The sequence below is a fragment of the Diabrotica undecimpunctata genome, chromosome 7 (genome assembly GCF_040954645.1).
Source record: "Diabrotica undecimpunctata isolate CICGRU chromosome 7, icDiaUnde3, whole genome shotgun sequence".
NCBI classification, from domain to species: Eukaryota; Metazoa; Arthropoda; class Insecta; order Coleoptera; family Chrysomelidae; genus Diabrotica; species Diabrotica undecimpunctata.
In genome coordinates, this window is record NC_092809.1 from 119,733,956 (window position 1) to 119,760,699 (window position 26,744).

The window sequence follows — 26,744 nt, forward strand, 5'->3', positions numbered from 1 at the left end:
GAAATGGAATTGGGCAGGTCACATAGCGAGACTGAAAGACACAAGATGGACCAGAAAACTAACTGACTGGCCGACGAGAAGACAAACGCAGCAGAGGACGACCACCAACACGCTGGATGGACGACATTAGACGAATATCCAAGAAATGTCAACAAGAAGCACAGAACCGTGAAGAGTGGCGAAAAATGGGAGAGACCTATGTCCAGCAGTGGACAGAAGAGGTTGCATGATGACCTACATATTCGTAACGCTGTCCAAAAAACCGAACACCAAAGAATGTTCTGTCCAACGTACAATTACCCTCATGAGCGACACTCTTAAGGTTTTTCTTAGAGTTATTAACAACAGGAATTTTAAGCAAATATTAATAGTGAAATCAGTGGGAATCATGTAAAATCAGCGGTCTCTTAAAGTCTGTAGGGAAGTAGACCTTTCTATGACGGTACGAACATACCGGTTCCTCGACTTCTAGAAATAGTTGTTTACAGTTAGGCTGGAGTCGGCAATATTTACTTGGGGTGTGAATGAGACAGATAACGTAACAGAAACAACTTTCTTGATCAATTCCATAGTCTCAATAAAACAAAATATATATATATATATATATATATATATATATATATATATATATATATATATATATATATATATCTTCAGAATTATTTTCTAATTTTAACTTTAATTTTTAGGTTCAGTTACAATTTTTTATTGTGAGGCTTTCGTATAACGATATGTGCATGTTTATAAAGATACTAAATTCGTTGCCGCAACAAATTCTTTTTAGTAAAGATGACAAAGAAGAAGCAATAGGATCCTTAGCAAGTATGTTGAATCGATCAATAATTGAAATGTTTTACTTTAAGGTCAAGTTGATATTTTATTTTAAGGTCAAGTGGCTTTATTAAGTGGACTCGGTTTTAAACCCGAAGATTGTGCCGCCGCATTAGAAAAATGTGATAATAGGCTAGATGATGCAGCTCTATGGTTAACTAATGCTGGCAAAAGCTTGGATACCAGAAAACCAGCGAAAAAAGCTTTAAATATTTCTGCTGTAGAGGTAGGTCCATTTAGATCTTGATCTGCTCAGATTGTTAAACATTGGAGTTTAACAATCTGAGCTAACTGATCGTCTTCTGGGTTTGCACGGTTTCTATTTTAATGTCCCATGTGTGATACATCTCAACGTTTAGCTACCTTTGTACGTATTTTTTTCAGGAGTACAGTAAGCTGTTGGTCACGGTAACCATAATTAGACCACATACGCAGAGATGAAACGAGAATACCTTATAACCTACTTAATCTCTAAATATTATTCATTTGTAGTACGGGGTTTCTCTTTTTAGTTTTGCGTATAGCCACTTAAAGGGCGCCACCAATAAAACTTTCCGACACAAATGTAACCTCAATCTTTTGTTGACAAAAATCGAATTTCATTGCGATACAAGTACATACAGTGAATTTTTGAAATTAGCAAGTTGGTCGAAAAATGGATGAATTTTTTACAATTTTCGGAGAGGATTATCCTAACAGCAATGTCTCTTTAAAATGGTTTCTGTGTTTGGTAATGAAGCATCACACCACCAGTCAACTATTTCCCGCTGGTATTGCGAATTTCAACGTGGTCGCTCCAGTCTCAGCGACGAATCCAGGCCAGTCTTTTTCCTGTTGGATTCCTGATTTGCTTACATAAGAGCAAAAATCGGTTCGCGTCGGTTGGTGTCGAAAAACATTGGAACGGTTTAACAAAGGAAGCTCAAAAAACGTTTATAGTACTGTTAGTGGCGATGAATCTTGGATTTACTCCTACGAACCGGAAAACAAACGCCAATCCGCTACGTGGGTGTTTCACGATGAGGAAAAACCAACAAAAGTGATCCGTTCTTGAAGTGTGTCAAAGAAAATGGTCGCAACTTTTGTGTAAAATCTGGTCAAGTGGAAACAATTGCTTTAGAAAGTCGAAGAACTCGCGATAACAGAAGTTATCTCGAAATTCCGACAAAACAACACACAACGGCGTATCATCCTACATCAGGACAATGCAAGTGCTCCCACTGCCCAAAATACAATAGAGTATTTGGTGCTTTAAAACATTTAATTGTTAAACCATCCACCGTATAGCCCCGACCTAAGTCCCTACGACTTCTTCACGTTCCCAAAGATCAAGAATTAAATGCATTCAGTCTCCAGGAAAAGCCATCAATGCCTTTAAAACAGCGATTTTGCAGGTGTCGACTGAAGACTGGAATAACTGTTTTACCAACTGTTTTACATCATTTTGAAAAGCAGTAAAGTACTTTAAGTCTGTATATTTGTTGTCTTTATGGCTATATGTAAAACTAAAAAGACAACCCTGATATAAGGTAGAAACAAACATGTTGGGTCAGTAAAAAAATATGTTTAAAAATATCTAAACCATTCGAGGTCAATTGTCGTATCTAATTATTGATAGTACGAAACTAGGTGTTTGCGACCCAAATAATAAACTAAACTCAATGTCAAAGGGGAATATAAATATAGTGTCAGCAAAAACACGATGGATTACTTTATTATTGTCGATTTTTCGACTGTGAATAATGCAAATAGTTTAAAAGTGTTCAATTAAAATGTAAGAAATAAATTTCAAATTATTTTTTCCTTCTAGTCGATATTGGAATGATATCGCCTAACATCACATTTAGTAATAAAAAAATGGACGAAATATGTCATTATTCAACCGCGAAAAATACTATGTATCCGTAATATATTTAAAGTACAGTGAAAATTGTTTACAGGTGAAAGCAAATCGTATTTCCCTATGCATTATCGACGACTGTGGAGATTCGGATGTACCTTTATTAGAATTGTCATTCACAGATGTACATTTCAACCAACTATTACCCGAATTCAATATTAAGGATCCTATATATCCTCAAGGATATATTGACTGTGTTTTAGCCATTGATTACTATAATCGAGTTCTCTCGGGATGGGAGCCTATGTTGGAACCTTGGAAGTAAGTTTTACTATATTTGCGTATGAAAATGTCTTCTCGATTGTAGAACTAATAGTATTTGTAAGTTTTAAAATGGTAATTATACGAAGGTCGTCTAGAAAGCAAAGAACGATTGCGCATCACGCGTGCCGCCGATCCCCCAGAGTAGACAGAGGTAAATGGCACGACTTCGTGCGCGCCATTTACCTCTGTCAGTCGCATCAGTGTGAGCAATGTCTCATCAATGTGTGGTCAGGCGTCTTGTTCTAAAACATTTTAAAATGGCGGCGCCAATTGAAAATTCCGCAAAATGTGAAGTACGTAAAATGTTCGCCCTGTCGACACTTATAGGAAAATAAAGGCTGTTTATGGGGAGAATGTGATAGCCGAATCTTTAGTGAGGAAATGGTGTATTATGTTCAACCAAGAAATAACCAGTATGCACACTGAAAAACGAAATGGGACTCCATGTTCTGTGAGCGAGGAGTTGAAGGAAAAAGTTGATGACAAAATTCAGAAAAACCGACTATTCGCTTTAACCACATGTCATGGTCCCTCTTTCACAAATTTCTCGATTCATCTTACATAAAGTGGTGACTGAGCACCTTGGCTATAAAAAAATGTGCGCTCGGTGGGTACCAAAGGTATTGGCAAATGTCAATAAGACAAAACGAATGGGAGCAGCCCTTGATTTCTTTACTCGATATGACAGGTATGGTGACATTGTAACGGGAGACGAAACTTGGGTTTCTTACAAAACTCATGAAATAAATCGACAATCGATGGAGTGATATCAAAAAAACTCACCCTTAAAACCCAAAAAATAAAAACTTAATGTGAACGCAAGAAAACTGATGGCAACAGTTTTTGGGACCGTAAAGGTTTAGTACTCGTGGAGTTTATGCTTAGGGGCAAAACAATCAATTTAGAAGCCTATTGCCAAACCCTTCAAAGACAAAATGTGCATACGGAATAAACGACGTGGCATGTTATCGACGAAGGTGTTTCTGAGCGTTTCACGACAACGCTCGGCCCCCTTGCATCGACAAGAACGGAGCAAGAACCTATAACTTATACAGGTTGTCTCGGAAACTACTGCGTTCCTTAAAGGTATGGGCTGAACTACACCATTTAAAACAAAAGAGGCTTATATTTTCAAAGTCAACCTTTTTCATAAAGAAAACTTTTTAATTTTAATCCAATTCATTATTGTCCACAGAACAGCAAATACAGCCGGCAACGCTGCACTCCTTATTATACTACGTTAATTACTACGAATCAGCTATCATGGATTATCGATCGTTAGACATAATATTATATATTGATACTGATAACAGTGATAGAGAAAGAGCATACCTATTTGTTTTTATTAAATATTTAATAATTCAGGTTTGTATGCTGCTTTAACTTATATGAAAATGTTCGAAATGACTGCCATTTGCACGGATACATGCATTTATTCGAATAATCCAATTATTCTTAATATCATAAGTATGTTAATTCTGTCGGAATATTTCAGCAGCAGCAAAAATTCGGTGTCGCAGTTGAACTTCTGTTTGAATTTCATCCTGGTTGTCGTATACTGATGATTTTAGATGTTCCCAAAAATGAAAATCCATAACATTGCATTCCGGCGTTCTGGGTGGCCACAGAACGTGTCCATTTCTACCAAACCAACGACGAAGATAAGTGATGCCGAGGAATTTTTTTTGGCCTTAGGTTCAAGACCAATTAACTTTTATACTTCCATTAAATTTTTATCAGACAATTTTCTATTTCGTTTATTGACTCAATTTTCTAACCTTCCCATTGAAAACACAATTGGTGACTGCACAAAAAGGATTGAACAAGGACACACGCTTCACGCTAAAATGTCCTTCATAGCGACTTTTTTTAAAACAATACAAGCAACGGTTAAAGGTAAACGGCATAAAAGAAAAAGCAGTCGGAAATCCAACGAGTCCTACCATATAAAATTCATACACTACTGCTTGGAAAAGGCAGATTAAATTTTCCGTTTGGTACGTTTGAAAAACTCCCATAAAATCAATCTAATAGTTGGATTTCGAGTACTTAAATAGGGAAGAGAAACAATGTTCTGCGGCAGTATGATTTTTTGTTGGGAGATGGATTGAAATAAAAATTTTATGGCTTTTTGATTATACCGACATTGAAACATCCAGTGGTTAAAGTCATCAAAACTGCTATCACATGTATCTGTTTCCGAAATTACTATTTTATATATGCATGCCGTTCACTGTAGCATGTCAAAAAGGCATCTAACGTACATGGTTTAAATTTTCCGAGAGATGGAGCTTCTTCCATTTGGGAGAGTAGATGGAAGAGTTGGATATATACTACACTATGTATTTTTGCTACTGTTAGTAAAGTATTGCCACTCAATTACCCAATTAAGTCTAACATGTTTCTTACTAACTGTAAATAAATCCCATTTGGAAACTCGTTACATTCTATACCCACTAAAGTAGCGTCTTTAGCCAAATGATCTACTTTTTCATTGCCTAAAAGATTAGAGTGACCTTTAACCCACATGAAGTTAACAAAATTCTTCTTAGAGAACTTAGGATCCTTAGCTTTTCAAGTACGTCTACAATTAGTCTGTTGGTATATGTGTTTAGAGAAATGTCTTAATGCGAGTGGGACGGACTGTGAGTCGGATAAAATTCGACCAATTATATACCGTTCGAAATATAATGTATTGTTAATTATCCAATCCAACGCCTTGACAATGTCTACCAATTCAGCTGTGAATATTGAGCAATCTGATTTTAAGTTATATTGAAAATAATAAGTTTTTAATATGTCTGGTAAAATGTGCTGGGACCCCGTCATGAAGAAATCACATTTCACAGCGTATTTGTAATGGTACCTGTTCAAGAAGTATCTGTAGAATATGTTTATATAAATATTATATAAATTTAAGTAGGTTTCTCTATTCAGTCTTCTAGGAAGTTCGTATGGTCCAATGAAATGATTACCAATAATACTATTCCATAAATTTACAGTATTTTTTTTTTGAAATCTTGTCCTACGTATCGCATACAGGTTTTGAAACTATCTATTAAACCTTAATCTTCGAGGTAATTCGCCTTTGTGTAAATCTTGTACTCGTTGGTAATAGTAAGGATGTAATAGTTGTTCCGTAAATGTCCATGGACAATGTTTTAGAAATACCAACCATTCTAGCCACAGATGGGGTACTTACTTTTACATTATACTAACTATATTCAAAACCGCACATTCTGCATTTAGTCTATGATTATTTCGTGTTCTACCGCTAGTTTTTTTAGGTGCCATACAACCCTATCCTATCCTAATAACCTTTGGGACACATTCACAAAACTTGGGGTATTAGGATGTCCCCGTTCGGGATAGCGATAACGATAACATAAAGTCTAACAGCCCATTACTATAATTAACATATCGTGATACTCGCGAATCGAAAACATGACAATACGATGTATTCTCGAGTTACAGGTAATTACGACTGTTTACAACTGCACCTTCTCTGTGTCAAAATAAATGAAACTGCCAGGTTGCCAAATGTAAGTTTTAGTAAAATAATTTTATTTTTATTTTTTGATGCAACAGATGACTTTAGAAAAAGAATTTATATGAAAGTTTTCGTTTAAATGGTGCATTCTACCCATACATTTAAGGAAAGCACTATTTTCCGGGACACCCTGTATAATCAATGTAACGACAATCAAAAATAGCCTATGGTACTATGACTTTCTTCATAAAATTTTGTGTTGATATCTATCGTTTTTAATTTTTTATACCAAAACGTTCTTTACTTTCAATACGACCAATGTATTTTGACAACTTTTTTTATTTTAAGAAACTAAGAGAACAATTGTACATATTCGTTTTTATCTTTCAGATGCAAAGTTAATTGGGAACAGACGAACTCTCAAATGTTATTAAAATATCGCCTAAGTTTAAAAGTAGAATCTAACGAAATCTTCAATCTAAACATAACCTCAACCGTAATAGAACTGTTTGATCAAGTTAAAGTAAACTGGATTAGAGATTACTGCACAATAGCCCAATTGAAGAGTAACGCTTTAGCGGTTGATAATGCTGCGAACTACCGAAGAAGATCGCCTTTTGTTCCTTTCGCTTTAAAAAATCTTACAGGATCAGCTTTAACGTTTACGACGTTTGTATCGGAGTTAGATAATTATAGTTCTACACCAATTGGAACCCAAATGGAAAACTGGATGACTGTAAATCCTGGAGAAATTGTTACATTTTCATTTACAACCAGAGGTATGATTATTTTTGTTAATTTTTTTTATTACATAAGAATTATATTACGTTTTTTGAATTAAAGTAATATCTAGAGAAAAACGAGGTTTAAATTCTTTTTAAAGTTCCTTCTCCTATTGGACGTGAGATATCATTATAGCCATAATAACTTTACTATCTGTTATAGTCCGTTTTACCCTTATTGACCGATTTGATATTTAAAACCACTAAAGATCCATTTTTTTAAAGACTCCTTATCCATCGAATCATGATGGTGCACTCTTCGATTTGGTGGAAAATAACAGTCCCACATCCTCAACAAACCCACTACTAGTTACAGCAAGTAAACAAAATGAAGTATTCATTAGTAATTTCGTGGCCTTTTCTCATTCTCTTTATACTGCCATATTGCCATGTACGTTTATACGACTACGACCCTTTCAAAAATATCCTTTCAAAAAATTTTCGTCAAAAAAAAAGCGAACTGAATTAGGCTTGAACTTAATATTTTTTTCAATAGTGCTTCAAAAAGTTAAAAGATTTTTCCTTATTTTCAATTTTTATTCGCGTCACACAAACATTGATTTTTAAAACGTCCGCAACTCGCTGTTGCATTTATGATAAATGTATATCCTTTTATTTCTCCTTTTTAAAATACTCTAATAAATTGAAAAAAAATATGTTGAAAACCTTTGAGATAATCTGTGGTTTCATATTAGAAAACTTTTCTATTTCCCGATTGCCATTAAATCTTTTTAGCTACTTTTTTTTCAGTCAACAGTGCTCCGTGGACCAATATATTATGTTTTGCCTGTTTTGTTTATGTTGCTGGGATCGTGTGGTTTTCCCAGTATTTTAACAGTACAGTATTTCCTTAAACCGTCCCAGTACACCCGTTTTCCATGCCTAAATCTATTTTCTCACTACCAACAAGTACAGATCTTTTACTTTAAAATCAATATATTTTTGCTTTCTGCTTTCGCAGTTTTGAAATTCAGTTTTTATAATAGTCTTTGGTGCTATCGTCCCATTATTTTAATCGTCCCAATGTTATGGAAACGTTACGGTTTAGGCGGCATTTTCAATTTTGTATACACCGAAAAGCTGCAAGTTTCTCAATATTACTCTCGTACCCGATATCGGTATATAATACCAACGTTACTGGGACAAATGTTTTAAGAATCTTTGATGTTTCTGAATAATTACTATAATTAGTTTAGTACTTCCTTCGATGCATTTTCTGTCGAATAATTTTTTCTTAAGTATGATGTTTTCCTTTGAGAGTGTCCCTCTCAAAATTTGGATGTATGAGCACTAACATCAGCAGAAATAGGAAGCGATCATAAATTAGTATTTTTTAAAATCCAAAAACAGATATACGTGATAACAAAACACTGGACCACACCACAAAGATAAAAGTCGAATGCTTACAGGATGACTCCACAAGATACCTATTCCAAAAAAGAACAACCGAAAAAAGCAGAAACACGTCATATATCATAGAAAGTGATGGAGTCAAAGGAAGCTGGGCAAAAATTAAGTCTATTATCTTAGCCTCGCCAAGGAAGTTCTTGGTGAAAGAAATATAAATAAAAATAAATCGTTCCCAAGGCTAAGAACTCCATGGTTTTGTACAGAAGTGAAGGAAAAATGTAAAGAAAAGAAAAAACCTTACCTGAAATACATGTCAACCAAAACACAAGAAGCTTACCATAATTAGAAGACAATTAGAAACGAAACACATACACTTGTAAGAAAAATAAAAAATCATCGCTGGGAACGCTTTTCGAAAGAAATGGAACATAATTTTTATGGTCTACAAAAGAAAATATGGCCATAACAGGTCAAAGAATGGAGGCAAAAGAACTAATAGAACCTAACACATAGAAAAGGATACGTGGATTAACTACCTAAAAAAGCTTTATGCAGAGGAAGAACAAACGACGCTAGAACCGGAAACACCAGAAATTACCACAAATGAAGAACTTAATGTAAATGTACAGGAAGTTCGGAAAATACTTGAAAAGCTGAAGAACAGAAAAGCAGCAGGTAAAGACGGGATACCAAACGAATTACTGAAATACTGTGGAGCATCAATGAAAGAACAATTAACAACATTAATTAATAAAATTATAAAACACAATAAAATACCGGAAGAATGAAGAACGAGCGAACTAATTCTACTATCCAAAAAAGGAGATAAAAAACAGCCAGAAAACTACAGAGATATAAACTTGTTAAATACTACCCTAAAACTTACAACTAAAATTTTACAAGTGCTAATAAATCAGAGGAAAAGTTTAGCAGATGAACAACAGGGTTTTTATATTGGAAGATCGTGTACAGATGCAATATTCGTTATAAAGCAAATTACTGAGAAATTACTAGAGTATAATAGACCAGCATTTCTGTGTATGAGTGACCAAAAGAAAGCGTTTGACAGAGTAAGACTCAAAGTTGTAATCCATCTTCTCTATAATAGAGAAGTTCCCCTAAACATTATAAAAACTATCGAAAACATCTACCAAAACAACAAAATGGAAATCAGAATGGACAACTTACAGAATCTATAGAAATAGGCAGCGGAATAAGACAAGGTGATTCATTGAGCCCCATGCACTTCAATTTAATCATGGATGAAATCATCAAAAGCTTTAACAAATGAAGAGGATACAGAAGGGAAACAAAGAAATAAAAATACTCTGAGACCTGGACAAAGAAGTTAGAGATCAAGTGCAAAAAGCAAATAGACTGGCAGAATGCCTTAATAACACTATATGGCGAAACAAACGCTTAATTTGTGGAAAGGAAAATGGAAGACATCTACAAGCAAACTAAGAAAAATAAAAGAAGGCATAGGTCCATGGAACCCACATTCAATCAATAGATTGCACCAAGTTATCCTATCTCCGTATCTAAGTGTCTTCGGTTAGGACACTGCAAACTTACTCATGATCATCTCATTACGCATACCCAAGCACCAGAATGCATCAAGTCTAATATACCAATAACAATAACATGTGCTAACAGAATGTAGTGAATTTGACGCTTACAAAAAATCGATACTTGGATATTCAAACAGTATGAAAGGCATTCTTAACCTTCAAACCGACAGCAAACCTCTTGTCAAATTCCTTGACATATGTAACTTAGCAAGTAAGATATAATGTACCTAAATTTATACTTTGTACACATATTGTATTTTCTTTACCCCACTAATGACCTTCGTAGTTAATGCGGTTATTTTCTAAATAAAAAAAGCAGGTTTTGATACATTTATATTTTTAGATAAAATGAGACATCAAAATTCACATAAGATGCGAATGCATCAAATAAAAGTGAAAGTGGACGGATGGAACTGTTTGGAACCTGTGACGGTCGATAGAGTTGGCGTTTTCTTTCGAGACACATGCGCTGAATTTCAGACTAGGGTAAGAACTACTATTTTTAATAATAATCAAAATATTAGATTGTTCAGAGATAGTAGAGATTTGTAATCTTTTGCTATAAGAAGAGAGATTTAATTTTTGAACCAAATCTTTAGAGACGAATGACAACTGAGATCCGTTATCTAAAATACATCTAGCGTGTGTGGGTACGCCATGCTGTGAGTAAATAGTAACTAGAGCGGTTGCCAGCAGAACATCCTGCTTTACTGATAGAGTAGAGAGAGAAGTCGTTACATTTGAGACCTGAGAGGATTGAGGTTCAGAGAGAGAGAGGCAGAATTACTTGGACCGGCTTCACTATCAGACCAAGTATTTTGTACATTGCGAGGGGTTGAGTGATTTTGTCTTTGAAAGGATCTACTAGGAGAACAGCTATTTTTATGGTCAATGTGCAAGAGTGTATGATGCCTTTTCTTGCATACACCACATGAACGTTGAGACGAACAATTTTGAGAAAAGTGTTTAGTTCCTAAACAGTTGCGACATAGTTTGTTTTCATTAACAAATTTATACTTATCCTGTAAGAGAAGATTAGCACATTTTGTGCATGCATAAATGATGTGTGTGGCATAATTACAAAATGCGGATGTTTTAGAGTACGAGTTATATTTTTTGACCCTAACTCGTATTCGAAAGACCGGTGAGTGGTAAACTCCACCTTTTGCAAAAATATTTCTATTATTAAGAAATCCCAATGCTCGACGGGTACATACATATTTTTTAGCGAGAGTAAGGTCTGTTTTGCGGTAACCAAAAATTGATCGACAACACACCCGGTCCTTACTTGCCGCGAGGCAAATTCGCACTGTCCTAAGTTATATAACGCGGGGTGGAGAGAGTTTCTGAGGGAGGGAGCCAGTCGCACACACATTAACACGATAGCTGACGATCTGAGCGCACAAGCATAATATTATAAATAGGTTGTTTTTACAACAGATTCCTTATAAATATATAAACACGTTCGTGGCCATACATATTTTTTAAACATATATCCAGTACGCCAAACAAATATTTTACATTGAGCATTAATGGGTCATCATATAAAAAATATGTTGGCCCCATCGGGGCAACGCGGCCCAGTGTGTTAAGTTAGTACTCTCATGCGTCGTATTCTGATACTTTTAGAATATGATCGATATAGTAATACATTTTCTATGATACAACTTGCAGGGGTTTTTGCCATGCCACAGACTGATTCGTTATTTTAAATTTCTGTGGGATTTTAACCCATAAAAAAATCATTACTATTTTGAAATAGGGCGATTAATTTTTTGATTTAACATAGCAATTCGTTATTGTATTTTTTTGTTATTGAATGTGTCATTGTCGCAAGAGCAGATTTAGAATTTGATAGTATAACCGTATCTATAAAACCATCTTTAAGCGCGCAGTTTTGGTATTTCAATAGTAAAAAAATATATGTAACATTTGGTAGTCTAAGAGAATTGCACTTATCCAAATCAGCTTCATAGTAAGCGCTACCTACACTCTTTGGAGGAAAACACCTACATGTTTTTGGATCATCTGTGTAGATATATTTGTAATAATTGTTAAATTTTGATTATGGTTTGTTTAGAGTTAATCCTAGAGTTATTGGTTTCGACGTAAGCCTGTGGGGGAGAAGATTTAATTCTCTACTAGAAGGTTGCTGAATTATATTCCGTTAAAACGTTAATCTTATTTAATAGTTTATGTGTCGTAAACTCTGCTGCAAATGAAACATTAAAAGATTATTTAGTTGAAAATTAGATTTTAGACATAGCTTCATTTTTTTTGACGAAGGGCAGAATTTGATTGAAATCGAAATAGATGGTCGATGGGTGATATAAATTTGTATCTACTATACTGCTTTACCCTATTATTTTGCAATCTTTTAATAATATTTTGTGCGTTTCAGATGTCAGAATTGCCTCATGCGCGTATTGTCTTCGATGTGACGTTAGAAGGCTCCGCTAGAAAATTAGTAACAGTCCGTTCAGCTTTACAACTCGTTAACAACCTCCCCCAAGCAGTCGACATCAAATTGGAAAGCAAATTACCCAGTGATGACATCATGAACATGTTCTGGGTTGCTAGTCAGTTATTCACGATACAAACCAACGAAACTTTAGCCATTCCATTAACTCATGCGCATTCACAAATTAATATTAGACCGTCGCTATCACCACAGCTGTATACGTTTTCAGTACCTGGTATATCATGGACTCAAGTACCTAATGGAGTCGACAGAATATTCCAGTTGGCCACTTGTCATTCCCATAAAGGACACAATTATAGGTAACAGTTATTTGCCTAATAATTTCATTTAATCTTTAAAATAAACTAATTTGTGTATGACTAATCTTAGCGTAGTAATTAGTTATAGAACTAAGGAACACAAAGATTATACACTAATTGCAAATATAGAAACGTAGATTGCAAAAAAAATCGCAAATTTCTAAGATTTTTGATTGTGACTATTATTAACACATGATCTCCGCCGGAATGTGCTTCTCTGTAGCTTCTACAGACGGTTACTGATCTATTGTGTCATTTTTCCATTAACACATGGCCTATTTGATTTTTTTTTCCTATCTCGGGAAATCCATGTTACTCTAAGTATAGACGTACAGATTGGGTACTAACAATTTTTAAGTTGTGTTCTACTGCAAATTTAATTCGATTTTTCCCATTTTTATTAATTTTCATATCTAGGATTTTACATCCCGCTAGATTTGTATAAAAATCGTCCCTGCACAGTTTAATATTCACGTCTCTCGGTATTTTTAAATTATATTATGGTATCCGTTGACAATACTAATTTTCCTGTTTTTTACTCTTAATATTTAATAACACAATCCATCATTAATTGCTTCAAAGTCTGTTACTCTTCTACCAAATATCTAGTTGATCAACTACTTTTAAAAATGTGTTTTTCCCAAGTTTTATTACGTTAGTTTCTTGTTGTTTTATTTCTTGTAAGGTCAGCATATTTGGCATATTTCATACAACTGTCTGGGGATTTTGCATATTTATACAAAAAATTGCGTAAATACATAAACGTCAATTTACTTCGAATTGCGGATTTTAAATATATTTATCTAATATGTAGATAATGGTAAATGACTAAGTAACTGGAAATTCCAATGTTCATATTATTTAAATATCTCAGTGTTCAATATTACCGATAGTATCTATAGATACTACCTAATATTCTTGGTATTGTTGTAGCAGGTAACCGATTATAATCAAGTAATAAAAGTGTGTTTCAAAAGTTTATTGCGTGGGGTATGAATAGAATTGTTCCTTTGCAAACCATTTTGTTCTCAAAAGTGAAAGTGAAAACTTAAGCATCGTCAGTCGAACTTGTTTAATTTGTTAACTATTTTGATTTTAAAATGCCGAAAATAATGAATTTGATATGTTATTTAAAATATTTTAATGATTGCATAAATTTTATAATTAAATTTTAATTTAATGCTAATAACTATGTATATTTTATTATAAAATAAATATTTTAATTATTGCTGAAATATCAGTGACTGCCATGCAATAATCGTGCAGTTACTTGAATGGATTTCTTCTGTTGGTGTCTTTAGTTTAAGATTATAAAGAAATCGGTTCTAACTGTAGTTATTTATTATGCATTAATCTCTTCAAATATACCGCTTTTCAAATTATCCAATGAAAAGTTAACTTTTTTTTTTAAATATTGTAAATTGAATATTTCAAGTGAAAGGACTCTAAAGAGAAACCCTGTCAACTCGTTGTACTCGTCAGTAATAGATAATATAAAAACTAATATTAGTGACAATTACTTCTAGGTGTGTATTGACGAAACCACTGATTCGTCAGGAACATATATCGCTCATTTAATAATTGGTGTTCTAAGCTATCAGATCTTACCAAAATTATATTTAATTTCATGTAAGCAATTAGAAGAAACCAACTCTGCAACAATATCATATTTTGTACAAGAAGAAATATGAAAATTTTTTCTTCCCGCAGCTGTTCCTAGCCATAAATTATTGCTTTTTCGTCCGATGCTGCTCCATATATGGTCAAGGCAGGACAAAATTGCAAAATATTTTATACCAACTTAATACACGTTACTTGTTTAGCACATGGAATAAACAGAGTTGCGGAAGAAATTAGAAAAAAGTTTCCTTTTGGTAACTCCCTGATATCAAGCTTAAAAAAGTAATCCTCAAATCTTCTATAAGAATTCAACTTTATAAAGAAATTATTCAAAATATTCCACTTCCACCAGAACCCGTTCTAACACGATGGGGAACATGGTTGAAAGCCGCTTTTTTTTATTCAGACTATTTCGTAGATTTAAAAAATATAATTGACGCTTTAACTGATAAAAGTTCCCAATCCTGCTAGATGCTAAACAAATTTTTAAAAACAACGTTCTTCAGCAGTAACTTTCATTCAATTGATCAAATTTTAGTTTGCTTCAAAAAACTACTCAATTATAATCATCAAAGTTTTCCTTGGTGGAAAGCATAGAGTTAATAAAAGAAATTAGATCAGCTTGTTAAAATGTTAAAGGTGACACTGGATAAGATATTTTTCAAAATTTTTAAACAGTAATCAAAAAAACAATGGTTTTCAGAAACTTACTTGTGGGTAATTTTTGCGAAGAAATATATTTAGAACCAAATATTTTTGTGAATTTAAAATATGCTCCCATTACATTCGTTGGTGTAAAAAGAAGTTTCATAATTCCCTAAGTTTCTCTCGCATTCCATTTTCCTAGTTTTAATACATGTACGGGGTCTAATTCTAGTTTTTCCTTTGAAACCTATTACTATTCTTATTAAAACTTTGTCTTTGTGATAGCATTGTCTTTATAATTTCCTTCCTGTTGTTTATTTCTGGTTAATTTTTTTGTATCGTTCTAAAAACTTTTCTCTCCATCTTAGTTTTGCACAGTTAGCCCTTCTCTTCATTTCACGTCCATTTTTTCCCATCTAATATCATTTTTTATTAACTATTTTCATTATTTTTCTATTTTCTCATTCATCATTTGTCACTGTAATTATTTGTTTCTCTATCTGCTTTTCTTTTGTACTTAAAAGATAACTTTTATATATGCTATTTTAAATTTGACTTGTATTTTGATATTTATATTTTCCCTTGTATTTTCCCCAAAATTCACTGGTATTGGTAGCTCTTTAACGTTAAAGTTTCCCATCCATTCTCTAATTTTTTTGTCATCATTTGTATCCATTTTTAATCTCGATATTATTAGGTTTTCTTCGTACCGTATTTTTCTATGCGTTCCAGTATTTCTCCTACTTGCTATGGTTCTGATTGTCTTGCTGAGTTTGCATAATTATTTGCATAATTCGTTTTCTACTTACCTCATCTGTTTTATATCCATAATCATTTCTTCATTTTTTTCTCCATGAGTTCTTGCAATATTCTGATTATAACCATAAAAGTTGTAATTTTATCAATATATTTGAATAGATATTAAAATATTTTTTAATAGTTGTATTTTTTATCATAATCTCTATTTTAGATTTTATACGGAAATTGTTAAACAAGAAGTATTGATACCAAATAGGATTAGACACGAACCGGCTCACACTATATTCCTCTTACCAGTAGTAGCAATTGAAAATCTGTTACCGGTGGATATTCGTTATACCCTATCTGGTCAACAAGGCATCATTAAAACAAACGCCAGCACAACAGTTCATAACGTAAGTATATGGGATTTAGTTTTTTTTTTTAGGTACCTATTATAATTTTCAGGTACCGTAGTTGTTAGTTTTAGAAAACATAACCTTAAAAATGGGATATGTCTCTGTCAACACACTAGTGTTCTGAATTGAGCCATAGCAACTTTTTCGGCAGAAAAAATTGTCTAGTATGAGATATCACTTTTATCCGCTGGTATTTCTTTTGTATATTAAGCTACTGAGACTTTTGATAAACTAAAATTACATTAGTGTTTTGGAGGCCCAAAAAGCAAGAAAAGTCATTTTTTCAAAACATGTGATATAAGATCTTTTTGCACTTAGGTCTTCATTGTATTACTAATATACGCGATACAATACATGCTGTTAAATACTTACATTTATTTCTACTATAAATTCATAGGGTCTTCTTTGGTCAACCCGGTTATGGGCCCGTATCTATATTTCACTAATTTGTACGTTACCTCTTCTGGGGAAAGAGACATACAGATAATTATATTATCTTTCAGAGACGTAGAAAGAGGGTATATTAACAGTAATAATTTATTTATTGTAGGTTGACCCTGATTCAGTGGAATTGAAAGTGGAACTAGATAATTTTCGAACATGTAACAACGTCATCGTACCTGTTGGCTGTACAACTACTTTCACTTGTCGTGTAAAACTTGAAGATAGGCAACAGCGTAAATTACATCTACAAGTAATGGTGTCTTTTAACAAAGGTGCAAAGCTGAAGGTAATAATGATATGTATAAATTATATCCCGGTACATATTGAAAAGTATGCCGATAAAAATACTTTTTTTGTGTTGTAGTTTACTGTATCTGCGTTTTACTGGATAATAAACAGAACTGGATTACCACTCGTTTTTAGACAATCGGGAACGTCACTCGAAAGTGCAGGGCAATATGATGAACATGAGCAAGCTCGTATGTTATCGCCGTTCATGTTCAGTTTTGCCGATCAAGACGGAAGTCCTACCATGAACGCTAGAGTTGGCAAAAAAGTAATCTGGGATGGAACTCCACAAGTAAGTACAATAAAAATACAAATAGCTTATTTTAGAAATCACATATTATATCCACCCACAAAGTTAAATTGAACTATAGTTGGGCCGCTGAACTGATAGAATTATCAGGTGAACGCCATGCGCTGGTTACGAGTTGCAGTTCCCAACGTCACAACTTCGATTTACACTAGGCCAAGAAGAGAGATACAATTATCGCAGTGAATGCGGTAAAACCCATAATATACATATTGAAAACTTAATTCTATTTGTCACTGTAATAATGGAGTTATGATATTTACAATTTATTATTGATTATGTAGTATGAATAGTGTGACCAACTAGTCCGAAAAATCATATCAAATTGAAATTTCTGTATTTTAATTATCGTCTTCTGAAAAGACAATTCAAAAACAATAACAATTCATGTATACACATGAATCATATGTATTACGAGGCATGCTGCATACAACGATGTAATGATTGCTGATCAATGTTTTTTTTCGGTTTTGTCAACCATTTTAAGTAAAAAAAACTTCTTGATTTCGTTCGCGCTATTTAAAATCAACCCAATCGAATGATTATTTCCAAACCATTACGTGCTTTGAACCAAAATCAAATCTGCTGCGTTGCAATACAATTTTATGTAAAAATTTATTTTATGTCAGTAATCAGTTAACAGCAAATAATGCAAGTTAAATAATCAATAAAATGATGATATTAAAGTTCTATATTTAAAAAAAAATGGCCCGATTTTAATTGAAAAGTCACGGATTTCAGGTATTGTTTTTCAGCCTTGACTCAAATTCGACTGAATTGGAGTTTTTTCAAGTTGGGCGTTTTAAATAAAAAAAATTAATAAAATATAACAAAAAGGGGTTACCTTTATTCTTAATTAATAAATTATATTATTAATATTAATAAATTACTATAGGTGTCCTCGGATAAAGATTTGTCGTCACCTAAATTAATAATCAATACTTCCCACATCTTGGATATGATGCCATAATCTACATGGTTGATAGCATTTTTCCAGGAATCTGATGTAACATTATTCAGTCCTTCGCTGAAAAGTAGTTTTACGTCATTTAATTTATATCTGGCATTTTTTCTTGCAACTTCACCCTTTACTTTTGTGTCCATATTAGCTCAATGGGGTTTAGCTCGCATTGATAAAGGCCAATCTAAGCACACATCTGCCTGAAGACTTAATAATTTCATCTACCACATACTTTTGTTCTATGGGATGACTTTTTACTAGCGTTAGTAACTCAGTTTTGACCGTGTCGTCAGTAAATATAATATTTTTTGTCGCAACCATTCTTGAATATTAGCTTTTCGCATAGCACTAGTTGGTATCTTTCCATATTTTCTGCTATGGTAGGACCCATTATCTAGAACAATAACTAACGTTTTCGCTAAAGTTATGCAAAACTCTTTGCAGCCACTCTTCAAAAAGGTTAGAATTCATGTCTTCACGGTAGTCGCCATCTTTTTGGATTCAAGCAAAAGCAGTCCGTTTTCCACAAATCCATTTTTAGATCCGATATGTAAAACAAGTCGTTTGCCTTTCCCAGAAGGATGTTTTACTCCTGTAGAAAGGCCTTTAACATATACTTGATTGACATGTCAGTCCAAACTCTGTCAATAGTATGACCAGCGTTCATACTTCCTGCATATATTGTCTTATTAATCGCAAGTATCGTCGCCTTCATAATATAATTTCATTTTTTTTTCTTTAAAACACTATTTCGACATCTCTTCTTAAACCTAAAACAAGAATGAATCAGTCCAGATAAAAGGTTTATTATTAATACAAATGATAATCTAACACAAACGATTTTATTTAATACGGTGCGTTGTGTACACGGCTTCTTCCGTTCGGTTTCAAACGCATGTAAGTTTGCAGACAGCCAATCACAACCCTGCAATTCGCCGACACTCAGTGATCACGCGGCCTTGGGATTCTATCTGTTCGGCGGCCCAACTTTAGCCTGAGGAAATTTAAATACAATAAAATATAATAAAAGACAATAAAATATAATAAAACATAATAAAATACAATAAAATCCAATAAAATATAATAAAAATAAAAAAAAAAAAAAAACAGTAAAATGCAATAAAAGATAATAAAATACAATAAAACTTAATACAATACAATAGATTACAGTAAAATACAATAAAGTACTATACAATATAAGAAAATACATTAAAATACAATAAAACACAATAAAATACAATTAAATACAACTAAATACAATTAAATACAATGAAGGTAAATACATACTAAATGCATACTAAGTTCTGCAGGATCAAACCAACGAGTGAAAAAATTTAAAAATTTAAATAAAAAAATTAAAGAAAAAAAATTCAGGTTAATGCAAGTTTTTTAATGTTAAAATAATGCTCGCTTTCGGCTCTAGTTACTTACGGTGTCTTCCTCTCCTGTTATTTATTGTATAATTAAACATCTCGGTGCCGAAACTTTGTTTTCCAAAAAGTTCATTATTACAATCTTACGATTAGTTCTTACAAACTATTCGTATTAAATCTAAACTACAACTGATATGCAAACGCAGAATAGTCTTATTTATGTTATGATGTTGGAAATGCCTGCTATTACATTCGAACCTGCGTGAGGGTATGAATACCTTTTTACCGGTTACTCAGAATACTTGGGTCATGTGCTGAGAGGCGAAAGATATGAATTACTTCAAGTTATACTGGAAGGAAAAGTACAGGGCAAAATATCAGTAGGAAGACGCCAGAACTCGTGGCTGAAAGACCTGAGGAGATGGTTCGACCGCTCATCCGCAGAGATCTTTCGCGCAGCAGTTTCCAAAACTACAATTGCCATTTGGATCGCCAACCTTCGAAAGGAGACGGCGCAATGAGAAGAAGGTTACTCAGAAGACAAACTTAACACATTTTTAAAGAATACTTTTTTATTTTCGATTCATCTACATTATAATATATGTAATGTATAATATATGTATATGTAATATGTATATAAATATATTATTGACTTAGGTTAGACCACTTGACTGACTCGACAAATCTAAATACGAGTATAGTCCTCGTATTCGAACGCGAATGTTCAATGTATATCTCTTACTAGAGTGTATTCGTTTTCTTATGTTTGATTATGTAAATTGTATGTTTTTGTAGTAAGTGGCTTAACAAACAATTTACAAATCCTTGTTCCCGATAAGGGAGAGGCGCATACATGCTTCAAAATGTGTTTAACTACCAACTGGTCTACATGCACTAGTGTAGATAACTGATTAATTTATAAATATACTAAAAATACACCTTGGGTATTATAGGAGGGTTTAATAGGTGGGTGGAATACTATAAAGAACTACTTCCTCCGAAATAGAAGATCAAAACCCACCACCTCCAGTAGCAAGAAACAATACACCATTAGAACCTCCTTCAATTGAAGTAGTACGAGACTCAATAAAACACTTAAAAAATAACGACTCCCCAGCAAGTGACTGTATACCAACCGAATTTATTAAATGTGGAGGCGGTTGTGTTACTACTCAAATACACTACTCAACAATTGAAGTGGATAATTTTAAAATTCCTAAATTTAACATATAAAACTATTTTTAAAATAATTACCTGTACTATACTCTATATACTATCTTTATTGCCAATATTTTTTGCATGTGGTTTTTTTTTCTCCCTATTCTTATCGGCCCTTATCTCGTACGAAGAGAAACATGTTGTTCCAAACATGAATATATCATTCGTATAAAAGTGCTTTTATTGGCTTTACCAGTTGTCAATAAGTCAAGAAATCTATTTATCACAAAAACATTATGCCGCAAAGACGTTTAGAACTAGTGCAGCTCGAGCAATTAGTTCGTTGGATCCAACAAGGCATAACTCAACAAGATGTTGCTAATATTGTTCTGAAGCTATTTTCTTGTGGCATTTTAAAGTAATTACTATTTAAATGGGAATAAGCCACAATTAAAGGTTAAAGTTAAAGTACGTTTATTGACGTTTCAATTTCCACTTCGGAAATCGTTCTCAAAATACAAACATTAGTAAATGAAACAAATGCTCATGCTCTGTATCTGCTCAGGATCTGCAACATACAGGCATGGAGGAGGAAGAGAACGATCTACAACTCGTCGGCAAAACCGTTTTGTAGTTCTGACGGCAAGAAGAAACCCAACATTCACGGCTTCCAGAATTAACAAACTGTCAGAAGACGGTTACATGCATCCAATTTAAGGGCTAGACGGCGCGCTACCCATCCACGACTAACTAGGGAGCAGCGTGCATGCAGATATCGCTGGACGATGGAACACTATCAGTGGAATTTCGAAAATTGGAGGAATTGTCTCTTTACTGACGAGTCCAGATTTCGTTTGTATACGAATAATGGCCGAATATTGGTTTGGAGGGAAGGAGAACAGCGTTACAATGAAAATCTTATTGGAGGTGGATTCGTTTGCGTGTGGGGAGGCATATGTTTTGACGGTCGCATGGACTTAGTCGTCTTAATTATTGAGACAATGACTGCTACACGATATCGAGACAGAGTCATAGTATCAATAGTTGTTCCATTTTTTGGTGCAATAGGCGAACAATTTGTTCTGATTGATGATAATGCTCGACCTCACCGTGCGAGAATTGTCAACGAGTGTATAGAAGCTCATGGCATTACAAGAATGGAGTGGCCACCGTTTTCACCTGATATGAATCGCATTGAACATGTTTGGGCCGAAATGTCTAGGCAACAAAACAGGCTCCTTCAACCGCCCCAAACCTTAGATCAGTTGGCCAATACATTACGCGCGATTTGGGAACGTATACAGCAGCAGTTCATCAATAATTTAATAAGAGGTCTTCCAAATAGAGTTAGAGCACTAAGGCGACACAGAGGTGGACCCACACACTATTAATTTTTCTTTTCGGGATATTAGAAATTGAGCAGGAATAGACATTTTAGGTTGTTAATTTTACAATTTTTGTTTATTTTCTATTTTTTTTTTCTTAAAGAATTTCTTTCTTTCGGTTCATCTGTATGAAAATACGAAGTAAAAATAAATCTTTATTTATATCACTCCATTTTTCTATTTAACCTTACGAACAAAAAATAAATTATACATTTTCATAATATCCACTTCAATTGTTGAGAAGTGTACATAAAATTATAGTAAGAGTCTGGAATGAGGAACAAATCTCGAAAGAGTGGTGTACTGGAATTGTTTGCCCATTACACAATGAGTGTCAGTTTTCAAATGAACTACAAAGGAAGAAATCAAGAAAATACTTACATAGACTTCCTGGGCAATAAAACACAAGGAGCTTCCTAAACTATTTAAAATCCTAAATTGGTCCCCGTTTAAAAGAATCCTCTTCCTTGATAGAAAGAAAGGCTTTTCTTACCAAAAAAATATTAAAGGGTGAAAATCTTTTTAAAGGAAATAATTCTACAACTCCTGGTTTACAGAGAAACGTTACATATTTATTATTACTTCACATAAACAGTAATTACAAATAATATTAATAAAATTTATCAACAAAACTTACAATGGCGCTATTTGTAACGATTTACAACAAGCTCCAGACGTTGGGGATACTTATTGGAATTTGAATTATTATTACAATGAAAATTATCTCACAATTTTCAACGGAGCTTACATTGAGGTTAACCTCTAAACAAAACAATTCAAAATTATGGTTATGTACCAATTGTCAGAAAAAAAGTATAATACTGTCATATGTCGAAATGAAATATCAAACCTTTTTGAAATATTAATTAAATTTTAAAATTAATTGCGTTTAACTTATATGACAATTTGATATAAGGTTGAATTCTCGAATAAATGAACTTTGAAAATTAATGGCAGATATCGAGCACAGTTTTATTAATTAAATCTTGCCCAACTACTTTCGCTCCCTAGAGCATCAATTTTGGGCTATCCAACAATTGCAGAATGTCATACACATAAAACTAAACATAAAGTTGACATAACACTACACTAAACAAGGACAAACAGTTTAAAATTATTTAAAAGTCGAAGCTACATTCTGGTCGGCAACAGGAGAGAGAATATGACAATTAGCTAATCCATAAAACTTATAATTTCATTTATTTATAATTTTAGTTTGTCATGAAAGAAAAAAAATTTTTTATTATTGAAAAATGTCTATTTTTACTTAGAAAATTTTTAACAAAAAGTACCTTATATCACTCTGGCTGGTATATTTCCTTTAAGAAAGTTTTTGGGATCAGAATTGAACCAAAACACTGCAAACAACACACAACTGTGTTCCACTCAAGCTGGAATTGGTCTGAAGTGACCATGGAACATAAATGGACAATTCTTTGGAAATTGGACACTGATTCGGGCTTCGGATTATCCTGGATGGCAAAAAACTGCAATCGTCAAAACCTCGGCCTCTCAAACACTCCTTCTTAAAACCATGTGGACCTTGTCAAATTGCTGTAACGCTGCTTTACAAATCTCCCACATAGGGCACAATACAACAAATTGGTGATTAACTCAACAAATTCACCTCTCCACCTAGAAAATTGCCGGCTTTGAAGAACTACACGCCGCAAGCTATTTCTACCGAATCAAAATCTTAACCTTCACTTAAAATCCACACTGCTACTGAGTTCCCGATGACAAAAAACGAATAACGAAAAACCAATACGAATTCAAAAAAGAAAAATTCGGACTAAACAATGACCTGACTCTTATCGTGGTCTATTGCCGAGTGATCTCATAATCTCCCCGCATCACTTTCCCCACCAACCTAAGTGCATATTTATTAAGCGGAATCAACATCAAAATAATGCAATTAAAATTAATATATACATACCAGAAATGTTTATATTATCAATCTCAGCGACGCAAAAAGATTGAAAATATTTTTCGGTGTTTTAACATATACGAAAGGAAATAGAAATGCTACATACTAGTATATGGGAAATAAGTCAATACTAACAATCTTAGGTATGTTGTATGGTTGGTAAATTTGGGCTAATTATAAAAATAACAAAAAAATAAAAATCTTTAATAGTATATCTTCAGTACAAAAGCTTTGCATCAAAAATTATAGGTTAAATGGATCGTTGCATAAAAAAAATTATGAATTGATATTTTCAGATCGTTTATTCATTTGCCTTAATTTTTCCAAACACAGTTTTTGTTTAAAGATACAGGAATTAAACTAATTAATAAAAATAAAGGTTATCACGTTTGTTGGATGTAAGAGTATTATAATGATTTATTTTTTATTTTAGTGGTGTGCAAATTTCCACGTACACAAAGGCACTCAATATCGAAAGCTCCATGTAACTTTACGAGATGGACGTCCCGATGTTGTTTTTATAATCGGTTTAGAAGTGCGCGTGGGCAGAGGAAAGTATCGAAGTACCAATATCATAACTATATCACCCAGATACCAATTACATAATAGAACGTCGTATAAACTGCTATTTTCACAACTTTGTTATACCCAAGGAAGGCAACAGCAATTACCGAAGTCTTGTTTAAAAGCCATGTCGAATTCTCACATGCCTTTTCACTGGCCAAATTTGGAAAAGGAGCAATTGTTGTGCGTGTCTATAGAGGAAGTGCAGGAATGTTGTTGGTCTGGAGGACTTAAAATTGATACTAATAACTCGATGCATGTTAACATCAGGTAAAATTAACAGGCTTGTTTTGTTTATATTTTTAATAATATAATATAGAGAAAAGGCAGTCGTCTAATATCGGGTACTTTTTCAAACCAATATATTAACCTTGTATTATTTTATTAAATTCCTAACTATATTTTTATTGACCAAATTTACATTTGATTGAAGTTAGTATCTGAAACAAACTATATATGCATATTTTAATTGCAGGGATGCTTTAGGCGGTGTATATTTCCTCCGTATGGAAGTAGTGTTAAAAGGAGCAACCTTCTTTGTAGTGTTTACTGACGCCGATACACTGCCGCCTCCAATGAGAGTGGACAATTTTTCAGAAGTCTCGATAATGTTTGGACAAAGCTGTTACATCGATATCATGCATAGCACAGCTAGAGCACATTCCAGTGTTCCTTATGCTTGGGATGAACCGACCAAAGCTAGCACTATCAAAGTTATAGGTCCAGGGGGAGTGTCTAATACTTACAATATGTCTACTTTAGGTGCAGTACCTGGACTGACTTATGAGAATTTTATTTATATTGCTTTTACTGGAACGTTTAAGAAGTAAGTTATTTCTCTTCTCAAAAATACTGGGTGTCTCATAACGGATTTAAGGTTTTAAAGAAATAAAACAAACATTCAAATCATTGTAGAACAATTTTAATACACTTGTTAGATACGTTAAAAATGCGGATCTATTGTTGAAACAAAACATAGTTTAAATGTTGACTGACTTCGTAGCAGGCTGTTTGTCATGTATAGCATTTGTAATGCGGTCTTTTAGTTGCTAAATCGTTTCTGGTACGGGATCAGTGTAGACGATACTCTTTAGGTACCCCCATAGAAAAAAATCTAAGCGGGCCAGGTCTGGGGATCGTGGAGGAAACGAAATATCTTAATTAATGGAAATAACCGGGCCAGGAAACAGTTCTGTAACTGCGTTGATCGACATTGCTGCATTATGTGCCGTGGCACCATGTTCCGTTGACATCATAGCCAGGGAACTGTAGCAAGGATTGGCGTAAAAAATTATGAAACATGGTGGGGTAGTGAGCGCTGTTCACAGTAACCGTACGTCCTGCACCATCTTCAAAAAAGTACGGTGCGAATATGCCCCTGGCGAACAGGCCAACCTTTATTCCAAAAATTGTTCATCTTTGTCTCGGCAAGAGATTTCCGTTTTAAATGGTGGTCCGGCTTCAAAAATTGACAAAGCTTAATTTTATAGGAGTGAAAATTTAAGTCCTTCCGCAATATTCGTTGAACACTATCGCGCATCAATTACAATGATTGCGCATGTTTACGAACCGACCGCCTGGGATGGCGATTTACATTTACCCTGTCAATATTGTCTGGCGTTCTCGTGGTTCTGGGCTACCAACTGGTGTGTGACTTATGACAGAAGCTGTTGCTCGGAATCTTTTCACCCAATCGTTCACCAAAGCTGCCGACGGTGCATCGGCTTAACGTCTGATGTTGAAATTGCACAAAAACGTCGACGCACCACGATATAAGAATTGTTCGACTTAAAGAACGATTCAAGCATAAACGCCCGTTACTCTCCTGGCTACAGTACCATCGTAACTGAAATCCGCGTGCTCGCGGAACCTATCTACACCGTTAGCTCCCTCCTACTCATTGCAAGGTCGGCGCCAGAATAATTTCAAATCATAAATCCATTGCG

General features: G+C 33.8%; 1 protein-coding gene across 1 annotated transcript in view; it reads left to right on the forward strand.

Moving 5' to 3' along the window:
* Vps13D (vacuolar protein sorting 13D) overlaps positions 1-26,744 on the forward strand; it is a 144,593-nt gene that overhangs the window by 88,657 nt on the left and 29,192 nt on the right. The window contains exons 22-32 of the mRNA XM_072538076.1: positions 690-822; positions 888-1,057; positions 2,772-2,992; positions 6,876-7,264; positions 10,532-10,674; positions 12,590-12,969; positions 16,205-16,388; positions 16,942-17,121; positions 17,200-17,415; positions 24,668-25,068; positions 25,274-25,624. Of these exons, the coding sequence (XP_072394177.1) occupies positions 690-822; positions 888-1,057; positions 2,772-2,992; positions 6,876-7,264; positions 10,532-10,674; positions 12,590-12,969; positions 16,205-16,388; positions 16,942-17,121; positions 17,200-17,415; positions 24,668-25,068; positions 25,274-25,624 (2,768 nt within the window). The remainder of the gene's footprint in view (positions 1-689; positions 823-887; positions 1,058-2,771; positions 2,993-6,875; positions 7,265-10,531; positions 10,675-12,589; positions 12,970-16,204; positions 16,389-16,941; positions 17,122-17,199; positions 17,416-24,667; positions 25,069-25,273; positions 25,625-26,744) is intronic.